At 43.9% G+C, this 16,058-nt stretch overlaps 1 protein-coding gene across 1 annotated transcript; it reads right to left on the reverse strand.

Annotated features, from left to right (window-relative positions):
• Positions 1–65: 65 nt before the first annotated feature.
• Positions 66–13,782, reverse strand: LOC129848682 (striatin-interacting protein 1 homolog). The gene is made up of 21 exons (XM_055915778.1): positions 13,634–13,782; positions 9,051–9,120; positions 8,875–8,949; positions 8,647–8,781; positions 8,399–8,519; positions 8,202–8,270; positions 7,998–8,104; positions 7,783–7,910; positions 7,498–7,680; positions 7,152–7,372; positions 6,934–6,999; positions 6,739–6,802; positions 5,073–5,144; positions 4,885–4,959; positions 4,685–4,782; positions 4,471–4,597; positions 4,186–4,286; positions 4,036–4,102; positions 3,745–3,849; positions 3,427–3,631; positions 66–3,245 (listed from the first exon to the last, which is right to left on the reverse strand). The coding sequence occupies exons 1-21, from the start codon at positions 13,739–13,741 to the stop codon at positions 2,998–3,000; spliced, it is 2,445 nt and encodes an 814-aa protein (XP_055771753.1). The 5' UTR covers positions 13,742–13,782; the 3' UTR covers positions 66–2,997.
• Positions 13,783–16,058: the final 2,276 nt, after the last annotated feature.

Consider the following 16,058-nt stretch of genomic DNA (forward strand, 5'->3'; position numbering starts at 1 on the left):
TTTATTGACAAAAAGCTTAGCCTTATTCTGTTAAATCACTGTGTATAAATAAAGCAAAAAAAGAGTAAGAGAGCATCATTTTAATACAGTATTTATAAAGTCATAGAATGCTAAACATATTGACATGATAAATAAGGGTTTTTCCAACATCCTAACGTCATACGATGTCATAATTACATTTCTCCATGTTAGATTCTCTCTTCAATAACCATTATAATAATCAGGCTGATGTGGAGTCTGCTTGCCAGACTTTTCTCACATCTTTCAATTCTGTAATTCACCACCTTAGTTAAACCACGTAAGAGAGCAGCAGAAGGGTTCTGGAAACATTGGTTTACAACCGGTCTCAAAACATCCTCAGTTAAAAAGAAGTTCTATAAAAACCATTCTCACAAATCCCTCTCCCCTAAATTCTGCAAATGTAAAAAAGTATAAGAACAAATTTACTCACCTACTTCAGATATCCCCCAAAATATATTTTACTAACACATTTCAAGAATCCCTAAATAAAATAGTCAACTTTGAAAATCAATCAACTATTGAATAAGAAAATGGCATCTAGAACTACTCCATCTCAATTTATTGTTGGAAATAATACCTATAGTGATTCTGATGTTTTTTCATGTGAATTTAATACGTTTTTGTGAATGTGGGTTCCTCTCTGTCAAATACAATTTTGAAAATTGATGGAAATCACTTGGATTACATGAAGTGGTATTTCCCTTCTCAAGTTTAATCCTTCTGCTGTAATGGAGGTAATTGGTAACAAAGATATCAGCAGCAGGTTATGAGATTGGTGCCTCTGGTGAAATCAGTGTCTTCCTCGATTACTGAGCCTCTAAGGCAGGGGTGTCAAACTCATTCCACGGAGGGCCTAGTAGTGTCTGCAGATTTTTGGTTTTTCCTTTCAATAAAGCCCTAGACAACCAGGTGTGGGGAGTTCCTAACTAATTAGTGATGTTAATTCATCAATCAAGTATAAGGGAGGAGCGAAAACCCGCAGACACTCGGCCCCCCGTGGAATGAGTTTGACACCTGTGCTCTAAGGTATATCTTCACAAAATCAATGCAAACTGGTAGTGTTCCTAAAAAAATGTAATTGCCAAAGTTATCCCCCTCTCTATAAATCTGGGGATCCAAGATCTTTTACAATTCATCACCCAATATCTGCACTACCATGTTTTTCTAAAATCGTAGAAAAACATGGTTTGGTTCATCAGGCTTGCTTCCTAACTCTATACTGTAGCTTAATTGACCCATATCTCATTACGGTAAAAAAAAATTCTGAGCCGGTACATATGCCCCGTACCTACACAAATTACTCATCATACAAAATACATTTTCACCTTTGTTTAAGAAACTCAATATCTTGCCTATTTACAACATTAAGGTACGCCAATTATGCACTTTCATCTAAATATACCTCCCAGACAGTTTACCTAAACCCGTTAATGGATTCTCCCTGGAAATCCATCTATATAACACAAGACACTGCGATAACCTTCACCCTCCCCACTGCCTCACACAGATAATTCTCTATCAGATACAGAGGTACCATACTCTGGAATTCTTATGTTCACAATGCCAAACATCATCCATCAATAACTTCAAGCGAAGACTGGGGGTCCACCTGATGAACCAAACTACCCAATAATCCCCTCCATGTCTAACTCTCACACAGATGCACACACACATAGTCTTGTATAATGAGTATATCATGTTCAATTAAAATTAATATGCTTTGTTTAACTGATGGAACATACTTTATTTGATGTACTTATATTTGTCATAAAAGCCCTTTTGGGCTTCCAACCTCACCTGCACAGTTTCTACCATTCTGTTTTATCTGTACTGTTTTGTCTTTGGTGCGAATAAATAAAACCTAACACAAAAAAAGCAATAGCTGTGGTAAATTAGTATAAGCACAATGCAACTATACAATTATCTTAGAACTGAGGAGTTAACAGGTGGGCAAAATTTTTCCCTTGAGTAAAAAAAAAAAAAAAAATTTGCTTAGTGAAGAGTGAGTGAGAACCACTTTCTTCCCTCACTCTCTCAAACATACTGTCCACACACACATACACACAAAATTAAGGTTTGTTTCCCAAGTTATCAGCCAATAAGGTTATGTAGTGGCCAACACGTGTGCCTGTTGCTTTAGGTTAAAACATTAGGCTGGAAATTCCATTAAAATGTCTTAATACCAATCTAAATTGTCTCCACCAGGGTTGATAGAGGTGTGTGATTCATACAAGCCAACAGTCACTCGGTGAGAAGAGTACTTATGGAACATCAAAAGCCTGGTCAACAGGGGGTTGTATCAGTAACCATAAGACATATGGATGTGTGGAGTTGTGTGTAAGTAACAGAATACAAAGGTTTTACATACCCAACCATGGAGGTTGGACAAGGCTGATAAAAACCTATAGCACTCTGTAAAGGTCCAGTTGAAAACTAGAAAAGGCTCTACATGGGGTAAATCAAGACCTGGTTCACCTTGGCCATGAGTGACACCACTCTCCAAATGGGATATGCAAAAAAAACACATTTCCATTTCCCCACACGCTTGTACAGGTTACACACTTGTACATGTGTGAAACAGGACAAATATAAGCACCCCCTATTTGCGCTTTTAAAAAAAAGAAGAGAAGTCTAGTGCCTGGATTCAGATATTATAAATGATTGGTCCAACTGTGAAGGGGTAATGCTAATGCGCAAGGTCCACATTTAGGTGACTTAGGTGTTGACCCTCTACCTCCTGAATATCCCTTACTGACTGTTATTTTCTCTGCACGAGGTGACAACACAAGGATCATGTTTGTTATGGGGACTTGTCTGCGTAATTTTCAGAAACAAATGCAGTGCTCTATGAATGCTGTAACAGGTATGCTTTTTCAGCACTAAACGATGTGGAGATGTAGACTAGTGTTGCCACCTTGGGGAGGTGGGTTCAGAAAACCTTCCTATAGCACCACCTCCCACCACCCAGCCCTGTTATCATTGCAGAAGCTCCTCCCAGGATATGGGCTTGGAGAAGACTTCTCGCTCCAGCCAGAGGTCATAGTTCATCTGGAAATCCTCCGGCAGGTCGACGCGCTGTCCAAGAACGCTCTGCAGGCAGTTGTCCACGGGCAGGAAGTCAGGGTTCCTCTGGTTGTTGTCGTAGCGTCGGCTGTTGAAGCGCTCAATGTTGGCGCGCAGAGCACACTCCTCTGCCTGGAAGTCCCAGGGCCGCGCATCCAGGTCTGCCATCAAAGAAACATAGAAGCTCATTACTTGGGGTTCTCTTTAAAACTTGACATACCCCGAGCTACATAGGGTGCTTACACTTATGAGTTTACAGTGGGGAAATATGAGGCTATCAATCACTGACTGAAAAACACAATGGACACTTTGAGGGTTGATTTTGTGTCGACAGTGACTCACCGTTACCGTAGGCCCAGTCGTCATTGAGGCGATGGCGGACCTTCTGGTAGATGGCAGACATGGTCTTCATGTTGCTCTTCCTCCACTGGCGGCCCAGGTACTTGGTTTGCACTTTGAGCAGCTTGAGGACGTACAGCTGCATCATGGCCTGTTTAACCTTCAACGCCCTCTTCAATATGGGAGCAGATTTGAACACCACCAGCATCTGACAGAGAAGTGCAAGGTATGCAATTATGATCTAAAATAATCCCAGACTGATGTCTGTTTTAGTGAATAAGAGTAACTGTATTGTTTTGGTTGGGTGGGTCTCTCCCTCACCATGGTTCTGGAGTGCTTCCACTTGGTCAGCTTGTTGAGGATCCTCAACAGGTTGATACAGGAGAACAGGTTCCTCCAGCAGAACTGGTTGTTGTCGCCAGCCTCCTGTAGAACACAGACAAACCAACCATTGGTTAACAACACCTCACCTCCAACCTTTGACTACTGTAACATTTCCATTAGGTACACTGGTGTGTCCCCTACCCTTCTACAAAAACATTGCCCAGGCGTTTGAGTTCAGATATTACAATCAGTATTTTATTTCTGTGAGGGATGGAGTGTGAAACTTACCAAACTCTCTGCAGTAAGTTCAGGGAGCTCATGCACCACACAGTAAGGGAAGTCCAGCACAGAAATACTGCAGGAAAGAGAATGAGAGGTGATTACTAAAAGGGTCACAGATAATCAGGTTCTTGGAATGGCTCAAATTGCCCAACGTACCTGTTCTTGGCTGTGATGTAAGAAATTATGTTCTGGTTGAAGAACTTGAGAATGAGAGGAATACAGTTGGCAAACACCAGGTGCTGAGCCATGTACTCAAACTGTCAAATTAAATAAATAAAAAGAAACAGAAGGGTAAGGGAAGGCCACTCACAAGTTTACGGTGCTTGTGAGAAATTACCACTCCTATTAAATGGTTATCAATACTTGGTAGATGAGGCTAATTCAGGGTTTTGAGAGTTTGCCTGTCTGTGGTGGTAGTGGTTGAGTGTCGGTTGCCAGTACCTGGTAGACGTGATTGAGTTTGAAGTGTTTGAGAAGCAGCAGCAGGATGGCAGAGATGGCCTTAACAATGATCTCCTTGTGGCGGTTAACATCCACACCAAGTTTCATGCTCTGGAGCACAGTGGTCCTGCAGATACAGTATTCAAATAATAAAACCCTTTTAGTTGGAACTCAACAGAATACAGCCCCCTTTCAAATCAAACAGTTGACTCACGGCATCTCCTCAGGCAGCACATCTGCCAGGATGTTGATGGAGTCTGTCTTGGCCTTGGAGGTGGGGGCAGCCGCTAGCAGGATCTTCAGCAGGGCAATCTGAGAGAGAGAAGAGAAACAGGTCAATTCTGCCAAGGGTTAGAGGTCAGAGAAATGCACTGGAGACCTAGATTCAGTATACAACAGGAGCAGAACACTCACCATGTACTGAGGCAAGCTGGGAAGAATGCCCTGGTATAGCAGCTCAGTGGAGCACATCTCCACATCCTCTTCTCCCTATAAACAAACACAAAACATGCAAAATAATGCTTTTTAAATTAAACACATTGCCCTTTCTCTAGGACAGTGATATTCCAGTATACATTTCAGTGATATGCACTGGCACTCACCCCTGACAGTGGAGTTTTCTGAAACTCATCCTCCTTGGCAATCTGAATCTCAGCTATAGAGATGTACTTATGCTGCAAGGAAATAGAAACAACTGTCATTGTAAAGAATTCCCACGGCCAGTGGTGCTGTCCCTTTCATCCCAGCTCACTCCACCCATCCCCCAATGCTGCCAGAGAGACTGGGGGTTAACACTATAGAATTGCTATAGCGGTCATTTAGACTGCTCATGACTTTAATAATTTTATTACTAACATTTAAGTCATGCCCCATCCGTCCTTGACTTTTCCTAAAATAAATCTATAACACACTGTTGTTTAAATCTTAATTCACAAACAGAACTGGAGTTATAACCAGTTTAAGTGCATGTCTTTTTTTTAATGGTTTCCCTCCGTGGTTCCCAACCCTTTTCAGTTACTGTACCATCCAACTGCCCACCACTGAGATAAACTAATGAAAATACTATAGTCGTGTTAACAAAAAATAAAAAATGTTTTCAAATGTTACATAAGACATTCATAAACACAACCAAATCATTATTTTTACGATAGCATATATAAAATGTATTAATTACAGTTATAATGTTATTAGTAGCTTGAAGGAAGGCCCCTTGAGACCCTGTGGTTCTAGTGTTAATAAACCGGCCCCTCAAAATCCCAGTGACATCTGTGACCAGGCCACTGATAGGTTGCTAGGGTCAGGTTGCTAGATGGCAGGACACCAGCCAGCCCTTCGGCTTCCTCAGTCTGTGTCCAAGTGGACACGTGATGGAGTGGGGATTATTTTAAATCGCATAGCCTACAGTCGGAAGGTCCGCAATTTGGGCAGCGCGCAAGGCAAATATCAAATAGGCCTAGAGATGACTGTTGAGTTGCGACTGTCAGTGAAAAGCAGAGAGATTTAGCCAAGCCTATCGCAATATTAAAAAATACAATTGCGGAAAAACACTTTGGAAAGCAAATAGCTATCGCTGTAACGAGATGACAATAAAGACTTCAATCTGTCTTTTAGTTTAAAAATTCTCAACTGAATTGAGCAACCAGTAAGTAGCCTCGTATCTTATTGGCACCAGCTGAGAACATCGGCCATATCCCCAGTGAGTGTGCATATTCACTGTCTTTATCATTGGGTCAGTGCCACTTTTGTTTGTTTTTGGACAATAATTTCCTTACCTCCCTCATCGTTGGCCGATTATATGGATCAGACAACGTTTTTATTTATCTGTTTGTCAGTGTCAGCAGAGTAAGCTACCCTGTCATTTTTGTAGTATTATAAGAACAATTCTGCTAATGTCTCCATTCATATGAAGTATAGTAGAATTGCATGAAATGGGTTTATAAAGGCCAACAAGAAATGTATCTGATAGGCCTATAGCATCAATGTGCTGCATTGAACAGTATTTTTTGCAAACAGTGATTGAGTTGTATTATTAGCCTAAATTATGACTTTCCAATCTAAATTATCACTATAGTAATAATCGGCCATCTTACATAGAGTACTTTCACCACTGCTTATCCATCTGACTGGGAAAGGTGACAGTGAGTCAGAGACCAGCCCAACTGGAGAACAGCTCTCTTTCAGACATAATGCAGCAATATTATGCAATATCTAGAAAATGTATCCATGTTTCACAATGTTTGAGACTTGTTGAATACTGTATAATATAACCTGCTTCAAGGTTCTGATGCTTTCATGGATGGGTCTGGGTAGGCCGACAACTGTATCTGTGTCACTGCAATACAAATACAGAAATATCCATGAATTCTAGGTCAAGGATCCTCGACATGAAAGGACATTAAGATGGATTAAATCTCTAGAAGATTTAATCTCTATTAATGAAAAAAAGACACTAACTGAACTTACTTTCCAAGCGTATAGCCGATAAATTTGCTTCTACTTGATTCCAGGAAATGTTCTATGTCCTTTTCCCTGTAAAAGCATTAAAAACAAAACAAAATAATTCTAGTCATAAACTTTAGGAACACTATACAAGACACATAAAATAACAAAACACATCTATAGAAACAGCACTAATCTGTAGCAAATGTCTCCCTGATGTCTCCCTCAGCCCCGGAATGTACCTGACTTTGGGGGCCCAAGGCAGGCCCTTGGGGAAGTTCACTCTCTCTGAGGGGGGGTGTAGGATGGGTGGGGGCATGACCTCATCCCGTTCCATGGGAAAAGGCTCCGCCTCCATGGAGTTGTCATTGTCATCGTTGTCATCCTCATCTTCACGAGGGTCATCTGACTTGTAGGGGTCCTTCTCATTGAAGGCGTCCAGGTTGTCCTGTTTTATTAGGGACTGTAAGAGAGGAAAGGGTTGAGGAGTATTTTTAAAATAAGCCTTACACAATAGTACATTGAGCAGGTGTTAAACAGGGGGTGGCGTAACTTTTGTGAGCCACATTGAGACGTGGTAGAGGTTACCTTGTGTTCACGGCGTGCCCTTTTCTGCTGCTGTTCGATGAGGTCAGATGCAGATGCGGGGGGCGAGGCTGCCCTCATGCTCCTGATGACCCGGATGCTGTCCTCTGGGAGGGGGGGCAGGCGAAGCTCCTCCCGCTTACTCACCTTAATGTTCTGGAGCTGCTCAAACCCCCCGAGGGTGAACTGGGGCAGAGGAGAGGACATGTTGTAAATTGGATATGCAAGCCAAAAGTACCTGGCTAAGAATGCCAAAATCCACAAAATATGATAAAATCTCTCTCTCACCAGTATGCTCTTCCACAGCAGCATCAGAACCTTCTTCATGGGGAAGTGGGGGGCGTGACCACTGCAGAACTTTGTCACCATGCCAAAGAGCATGACAGAGATGGGCTCGTTGTTGTACAGAGGAGAGCCTGGGAGAGAGAGGGGAAAGAGAAAAGACTAGTTATAAACTACTCCTTGACAAAACCCTTCTATCTAATAGAAACACACACTCCTACCCAGCTCTGTTTTAAAGGTCTCCCTGGTGGCCCTCCAATCAGGTGAGTCGGCTGGGTCCTCCTGCTGGATGGTCACCACCATCAGATACATGATGTTGAGCAGCACCCTGAGGAACCAGAAAAACACCCAAGCATCAGAGGGGGATTCCCATACACTGGTGTTTAACTATATAGAGCGGCAAGAAAGTCAGTGACAAATTTTACCTGAGGTCTGTGCTGTCAGCCAAGGAGATTGCTGGCTTTCTGACTGCACTGCTACAGGCAGCACTGTTACTGTGAGAGAGAGAGGGGTTGAAAAGAGGAAAGAAAGAATCAGCAACCTGATATTAACCACATTTTGTGTAGCAAAGAAACTCTTCCCAAAAACAATGACATCTCACTGATTTGTAGTTCCAACTTACTCAACCTCCATGTTGAGCAGCTCCACAAGGGCTGTGAAAGTGCCAACATCCAGCAGCAGGAAGATGTTATACCTCATCCAGTGCTGCACTTCTGCCTCAGAGCTGCACTCCGCAAACGTCCCTGTAGAGCCACAGGTGGGAAACATGACTTTAGTGCTGAAACACTGTTAGCCTACTGCATCACTATAAAAACATTCGGAAACAGTTGTCACCGCAGGCTACTAAACCGCTGAGTGCTGAGGACTTACCCTGAACCATGTAGAGGATTGCCCTGGACACCTTCAGCCTCTTCTCCCTGGTGATCACCTCCAGGCCGTCCAGTAGACGCATGGCGTGAGCTCTGTGTTGAGCCACATCCAGCTCGGTCCATTTCTTGTCAGACACTGAGACAGGGCAGGAGCAAAACACTCTCAGTAAGAGGTACTATATAACCACACTTGAGGAAGACAATGAATTCAAGTCGAAAAAGTGCATACCATGAGTTCGGAATTCCTCCTCAAAGCATTTTCTGTTGAGAAGAAATTCTGGTCCTTCAGTGTAACTGTATAGCTCTGGAGAAGAGATGTAGGCATAGCTGGTACCAAATTCACAAGAGAACCTGTCACAGAGGTCAGTATTTAAAAGCAATAAGGAGTGTCCAGTAATACCTCACCTGACAGTTCAGCAGACCACTTGTCTGTATCTGCATACTCAAACTCAAGGTCTGGAGACTCGGAGAAGCCCTGTGTTGGAGCACAGACACAAATACAGTGCATTCGGAAAGTATTCAGACCCCTGGACTTTTTCCACATTTAGTTAAATTATAGCGTTATTCTGAACTGGATTAAATAGTTTTTTTCCCCCTCCTCAATCTGCACACAATACCACATAATGACAAAACAAAGACAGGTTATGAGAAATTTTAGCAAATGTATAAAATATAAAAAAGTATTCAGACCCTTGGCTCAGTACTTTGTTGAAGCAAATTTGGCAGTGAGTATAGCACACCTGTATTTGGGGAGTTTCTCACATTCTTCTTAGCAGATCCCTTGGATTGCGCTGTTCATCCTTCCCTCGAGCCTGACTAGTCTCCCAGTCCCTGCCACTGAAAAACATCCCAACAGCTTGATGCTGCCACCACCATGCTTCACCGTAGGGATGGTTCCAGGTTTCCTCCAGAAGTGCCGCTTGGCATTCAGGCCAAAGAATTCAATCTTTGTTTCATCAGACCAGAGAATCTTGTTTCTCATAGTCTGAGAATCTTTTAGGTGCCTTTTGGCAAACTCCAAGGCGGGCTGTCATGTGCCTTTTACTGAGGAGTGGCTTCCGTCTGGCCACTACCATAAAAGGCCTGATTCGTGGAGTGCTGCAGAGGTGGTTGTTCTTTTGGAAGGTTCTCCCATCTAAACAGAGAAACTCTGGAGCTCTGTCAGAGTGATCATCGGGTTCTTGGGCACATCCCTGACAAAGGCCCTTCTCCCCCGATTGCTCAGTTTGGCCGGGCGGCCAACAATAGGAAGATTGTTGGTAGTCCCAAACTTCTTCCATTTAAGAATGATGGAGGCCACAGAGTTTTTCCTTCAATGCTGCAAAAATGCTGCAAAAACGTGTTGGTACCTTTCTACAGATCTGTGCCTCGACACAATCCTGTCTCAGAGGTCTAAGGACAATTCCTTTGACCTCATGGCTTGGTTTTTTCTCTGACATGCACTGCCAACCGTGGGACCTTAAATACACCGGTGTGTGCCTTTCCAAATCATGTCCAATCAATTGAATTTACCACAAGTGGACAATCAAGTTGTAGAAATATCAAGGGTGATCAATGGAAACAGGATGCACCTGAGCTCAATTTCGAGACTCATAGCAAAGGGTCTGAATACTTGAGTAAATAATTTGTTTTTATTTTTAAAAATGTGCAAACACTTCTAAAAACCTGTTTTAGCTTTGTCATTATGGGGTATTGTGTGTAATTTGAAGAGGAAAAAAATAAATGTAATCAATTTTAGAATAAGGCTGTAATGTAACTTGATTTTTATTTCACCTTTATTTAACCAGGTAGGCCAGTTGGAAACAAGTTCTCATTTACAACTGAGACCTGGCCAAGATAAAGCAAAGCAGTGCGACAAAAACAACACAGAGTTACACATGGGATAAACAAACGTACAGCCAATAACACAATAGAAAAATCTATATACAGTGTGTGCAAATGTATTAAGATTAGGGAGGTAAGGCAATAAATAGGCCATAGTGGCAAAATAATTACAATTTAGCATTAACGATGATGATGTGCAAGTAGAGATACTGGGGTGCAAAAAAGCAATAACAACAAAAACAATATGGGGATGAGGTAGTTGGGTGGGCTATTTACAGATGGGCTGTGTACAGCTAAAGTGATCGGTAAGCTGCTCTGACAGGGAGATATAAGTCTACAACTTCAGTGATTTTTGCAATTCGTTCCAGTCATTGGCAGCAGAGAACTGGAAGGAAAGGCGACCAAAGGAGGTGTTGGCTTTGGGGATGACCAGTGAAATAAACCTGCTGGAGCCAATGCTACGGGTGGGTGTTGTTATGGTGACCAGTGAGCTGAGATAAGGCGGGGCTTTACCGATCAAAGACTTGTAGATGACCTGGAGTCAATGGGTTTGGCGACGAATATGTAGCAAGGGCCAGCCAACAAGAGCATACAGGTCACAGTGGTGGGTAGTATATGGGGCATTGGTGACAAAATGGATGGCACTGTGATTGACTACATCCAACTTGCTGAGTAGAGTGTTGGAGGCTATTTTGTAAATGACAGCGCCGAAGTCAAGGATCGGTAGGATAATCAGTCTTACGAGGGTATGTTTGGCAGCATGAGGGAAGGAGGCTTTGTTGCGAAATAGGAAGCCGATTCTAGATTTAATTTTGGATTGGAGATGCTTAATGTGAGTCTGGAAGGAGAGTTTACAGTCTAAACAGACACCTAGGTATTTGTAGTTGTCCACATATTCTAAGTCAGAACCGTCCAGAGTAGTGATGCTAGTCGGGCGGGCGGGTGCGGGCAGCGATCGGTTGAAGAGCATGCATTTAGTTTTACTAGCAATTAAGAGCAGTTGGAGGCCACGGAAGAAGTGTTGTATGGCATTGAAGCTCGTTTGAGGGTTGGTAACAGTGTCCAAAGAAGGGCTATATGTATACAGAATGGTGTTGTCTGCATAGAGGTGGATCAGAGAATCACCAGCAGCAAGAGCGACATCATTGATATATACAGAGAAAAGACACTGCCCGAGAATTGAACCCTGTGGCACCCCGATAGAGACTGCCAGAGATCCGGACAACAGGCCCTACGATTTGACACACTGAACTCTGTCAGAGAAGTAGTTGGTGAACCAGGCGAGGCAGTCATTTGAGAAACCAAGGCTATTGAGTCTGCCGATAAGAATACGGTAATTAACAGAGTCGAAAGCCTTAGCCAGGCCGATGAAGACGGCTGCACAGTACTGTCTTTTATCGATGGCGGTTATGATATCGTTTAGGACCTTGAGTGTGGCTGAGGTGAACCCATGACCAGCTCGGAAACCAGATTGCATAGTGGAGAAGGTACGGTGGGATTCAAAATGGTCGGTGATCTGTTTGTTAACTTGCCTTTCAAAGACTTTAGAAAGGCAGGGCAGGATGGATATAGGTCTGTAAGCAGTTTGGGTCTAGAGTGTCTCCCCCTTTGAAGAGGGGGATGACCGCGGCAGCTTTACAATCTTTAGGGATCTCAGACGATAAGAGAGGTTGAACAGGCTCGTAATAGGGGTTGCAACAATTTTGCCAGATAATTTTAGAAAGAGAGGGTCCAGATTGTCTTGCTCAGCTGATTTGTAGGGTTCCAGATTTTGCTGCTCTTTCAGAACATCAGCTATCTGGATTTGGGTGAAGCGGGGGGGCTTGGGCAAGTTGCTGCGGGGGGTGCAGAGCTGTTGGCCCGGGGTAGGGGTAGCCAGGTGGAAAGCATGGCCAGCCGTAGAAAAATGCTTATTGAAATTCTCGATTATCGCAGATTTATCGGTGGTGACAGTGTTTCCTAGCCGCAGTGAAGTGGGCAGCTGGGAGGAGGTGCTCTTATTCTCCATAGACTTTAGTGTCCCAAAACTTTTTTCAATTAGTGCTACAGGATGCAAATCTCTGTTTGAAAATGCTAGCCTTTGCTTTCCTAACTGACTGTGTATATTGGTTCCTGACTTCCCTGAAAATGTGCATATCGTGGGGGCCATTCGATGCTAATGCAGTACACCTGAGGATGTTTTTGTGCTGGTCAAGGGAGGTCAAAGCTGGAATGAACCAAGGGCAATATCTGTTCTTAGTTCTACCTTTTTTGAATGGGGCATGCTTATTTAAGATGGTGAGGAAAGCATTTTTAAAGAACCAGGCATCCTCTACTGACAGAATAAGGTCAATATCCTTCCAGGATACCCGGGCCAGGTCAATTAGAAAGGCCTGCTAGCTGAAGTGTTTAGGGAGCGTTTGACCTCAATACTTCTTGAAAGCACTGTACTTATCTACCTCGTACATCTGCACATTAATCTGGTACTGGTACTCCCTGTATATAGCTCAATTCTTGTGTGTATTTAGTTTTATTCCACGTGTTTACTCAATGCTCTAGTAGTGAAATATGAGTAAATTCAAGAGAGTGGCACACAGTGTTACCATTTTAATTTAAAAAATCTACATTGTTGGGAAGGGTCCTTACATGTACACGGTAAAGTCTACACCAGTTGTATTCGGTGTATGTGACAAATAACATTTGATTTTACAGTAAGTGTGTATTTTGCAATTGTGAAATTATTTTGATGTGATTATGTAGGTTATTTTGCTGTATTGGCTTCCAGAGAGAATTTTCCTTTAATAGAACGTGTATTGTCCTTGGATTATAAATGAGTAACGTTAGGCTCCTTTAGTCCATTATTGGGCTAGCCACCTAACTAGCTACTGTAGTTACTAGTCGGTAAAGTAAACTAACGTTAGCTAGTTAACGTTGGACAAGTTGCTGTTTCAAATTCAGGGATAACCATTCTAATAACGTATTGTTGTTACATAGAGAGTTCGCTATACTTCAGAACAGTTGTAATGGGTAAAAACGGACTGGGGGGCGCAATAATTAAATTAACGTTAGCTAGCAGCAGGAATCGGCTAGTAAATTTGCTAACTTAGCTAGTTCTAGCTAGGATTGTTGACAACACAAACACGATGCATAACGTACTTCAATAAACCATACTTTTTCTTCCTTACCTCCGAGTCTTTTCTTTGATTACGGACAAATTCACCCCTACTTTTGTTGGGTAACATAGCCCTCTGTTTATTGACAATCAAACCACCACCATTACCCCCAACGTCCATCTCTGATTCAATAACAAAATCACAGTTTCGAAACCCAGAGGGGCAACATCGCGAGACTTCCAGGAACGCTTTGGAAACTGACCAGACCGGTGTTTGGGGTTTGAGAAGTAAAACATTCTTCCTTAGTTGTTATTTTTTTCCAAATCTAAAGGCACAACCTAGATTCGAGCCAATGTCCTAAGTAGTCCAACATTTTATTACTCCAACCTCGTGAAAGTGACAAACTCACACGTTTTATTTTCGTCAAAAACAACTTTATATCGAAGGAGTGGGTTTGATTTGACGGCCTGCACTCGCGCAGTTCGTTGTGGTTCTACGCATGAGTTTAGCTAGCCAACGATTGTGGAGAGATGTACTGCTTGGATTCTTTACCTACGATAGGAATAAGTTGAAACATTTTTATGTAATTAATTTCATTATTCTTTTGGCCAAATTTCATATTCACAAATGTAAATGTACTATAATGACCTGACTAGATCATAAAAGAACAACTGTCCAGACAGAGGATTGAATTTACGAATGGACGGTTTATTAAACCAACTTTACACAGGCTACTGTTTGGCCGTAGCCCACGCCAAATAAGTGAAAGATAACACACAAGCCAATCGTGACCTTCTCTTGTGGAGCCCAGACGTAAGAGAAAGAACAAAGGCAAAACCTGGTCTTAACTTCCAATGCTCCATCCCCCTGCCCAACCCCCCTCCACGCCACTCCGCCAACCACCAGGATGCCCGGCATCAGAACATTCCAGGCATTCCCGTGATTGGCAGATAGCAGGTTGACTGACATGTCGGACCCCGCGAACACAACCACCTACTAGCCTAACACATAACACACAGCTGTCTGTGCGGGTCGCTACACAGCCCCCCCACCACAAAGTCCCTCGTCCCCGAGGGAACAAACAAAGTCTCTGAAGCGACCCGGAGGTCTCCTTTGCCTGCGTGGCCGTGATGGTCGCAGAGTGCCCCTCTGGGAACCAGGGGATGAAGGCAGGGATATGGGGGACAAGGAAGCGGGAACGGGTAATACAGTCCGTGGCTCTGAGGAACCACGCGGTGACACAGGGGGGGAGACAGGGGGAGTGGGCTGTCTGGAGCCTTGTCTGCGGCACCTGGGGGTGGGTGCCTGGAGAATGGCATTGCCAGAGAGGGGAATTGTGGGGGTTCCTGGGGTTTGGGGAGAAGAGGCCCCTCTGTATGGGGCTAACCTGTCCCGGTGCAGTGCCACCTTTCTCCCCCTGGGAGGAAGCTGCACCCGGTAAACAACCTCCCCTACCCTCTCCAGGACACTGCAGGGTCCCACCCAGTGACTGTCCAACTTGGGGCATCTGCCTTTTTTCCTTAGCGGGCTGTAGACCCAGACCAGCTCCCCAGCCACAAAGTGCCTTCCCCGGGTGTGCACGTCATAGTTCCTCTTCTGCCTCACACCTGCATTCACCAGCTGCTCTCTGGCGAAGGTGTGGGCTGTCTCCAGGCGGTCCTGGAGTCTCCGGGCATACTCCGGCCCCGGGGGAACATGAGGGCTATCCAGGGGCCGACCAAACGCCATCTCCGCAGGGGTGCGGATCTCCCTCCCCAGCATGAGGAGGGCAGGCGTGCAGGAGGTGGAGTCTTGGACAGTGGAGCGGCATGCCATGAGGACCATAGGCAGGTGCTTGTCCCAGTCACGCTGGTGTTTGGAAGAGACGATGGCCAGCTGCTGTCCAAGCGTTTTATTGAAGCGCTCTACAAGGCCATCACTTTGAGGATGGAGAGGAGTAGTGCGGGTCTTGTGCATACCCAGCCTCTCACACATGGTGGCGAACACACGGGACTCAAAGTTTCTGCCCTGGTCGCTGTGGATGGACTCTGCAGCTCCAAACCTGCTGAACATCCCCGCTGTCAGGGCGTCGACGATGGTCTCTGCCTCCTGGTCAGGCAGAGCATAGGCCTCGGGCCATTTTGTGAAATGTTGACATCCGGTTTGGAGCGAGCGGTCGCATTTGCATTCGCTCTGCAGGTAGTATAACTTTTCATTACATTTCATTATAGTACAACGGTTTAATTTGTCCAACCTTAGCAATTTCTTCTTAACTAGCTACATAGCCGTCTGTGTATCAAAGATAATTGCGTAATTATCGTATTTCGTCGTCTCGTTGTCCACACTGCTATCTGCCCAGCAGCTAGCAAACGTCCACCGTCTACCGAATAGTAGTATAACTTTTCATTACATTTCATTATAGTACAACGGTCTGATTTTCATTTTCATTACAGTACAACGGTTTGATTTGTTTGATCTTAGCTAGCTACATAGCCGTCTTTTTATCAAACATAATTGC

Source organism: Salvelinus fontinalis, chromosome 3, assembly GCF_029448725.1.
Source record: "Salvelinus fontinalis isolate EN_2023a chromosome 3, ASM2944872v1, whole genome shotgun sequence".
NCBI lineage: Eukaryota > Metazoa > Chordata > Actinopteri > Salmoniformes > Salmonidae > Salvelinus > Salvelinus fontinalis.

Bases quoted from the DNA above. Each gene is read 5' to 3' on its own strand.
- LOC129848682 (XM_055915778.1), bottom strand. From the start codon at position 13,741: ATGGACGTTGGGGGTAATGGTGGTGGTTTGATTGTCAATAAACAGAGG. The intron at 8,271-8,398 runs GTAAGTTGGAAC...TCTCTCTCACAG, and splicing joins CTGCTCAACATGGAGGTTGA to TAACAGTGCTGCCTGTAGCA. The intron at 7,373-7,497 runs GTAACCTCTACC...CCTCTCTTACAG, and splicing joins GGGCACGCCGTGAACACAAG to TCCCTAATAAAACAGGACAA.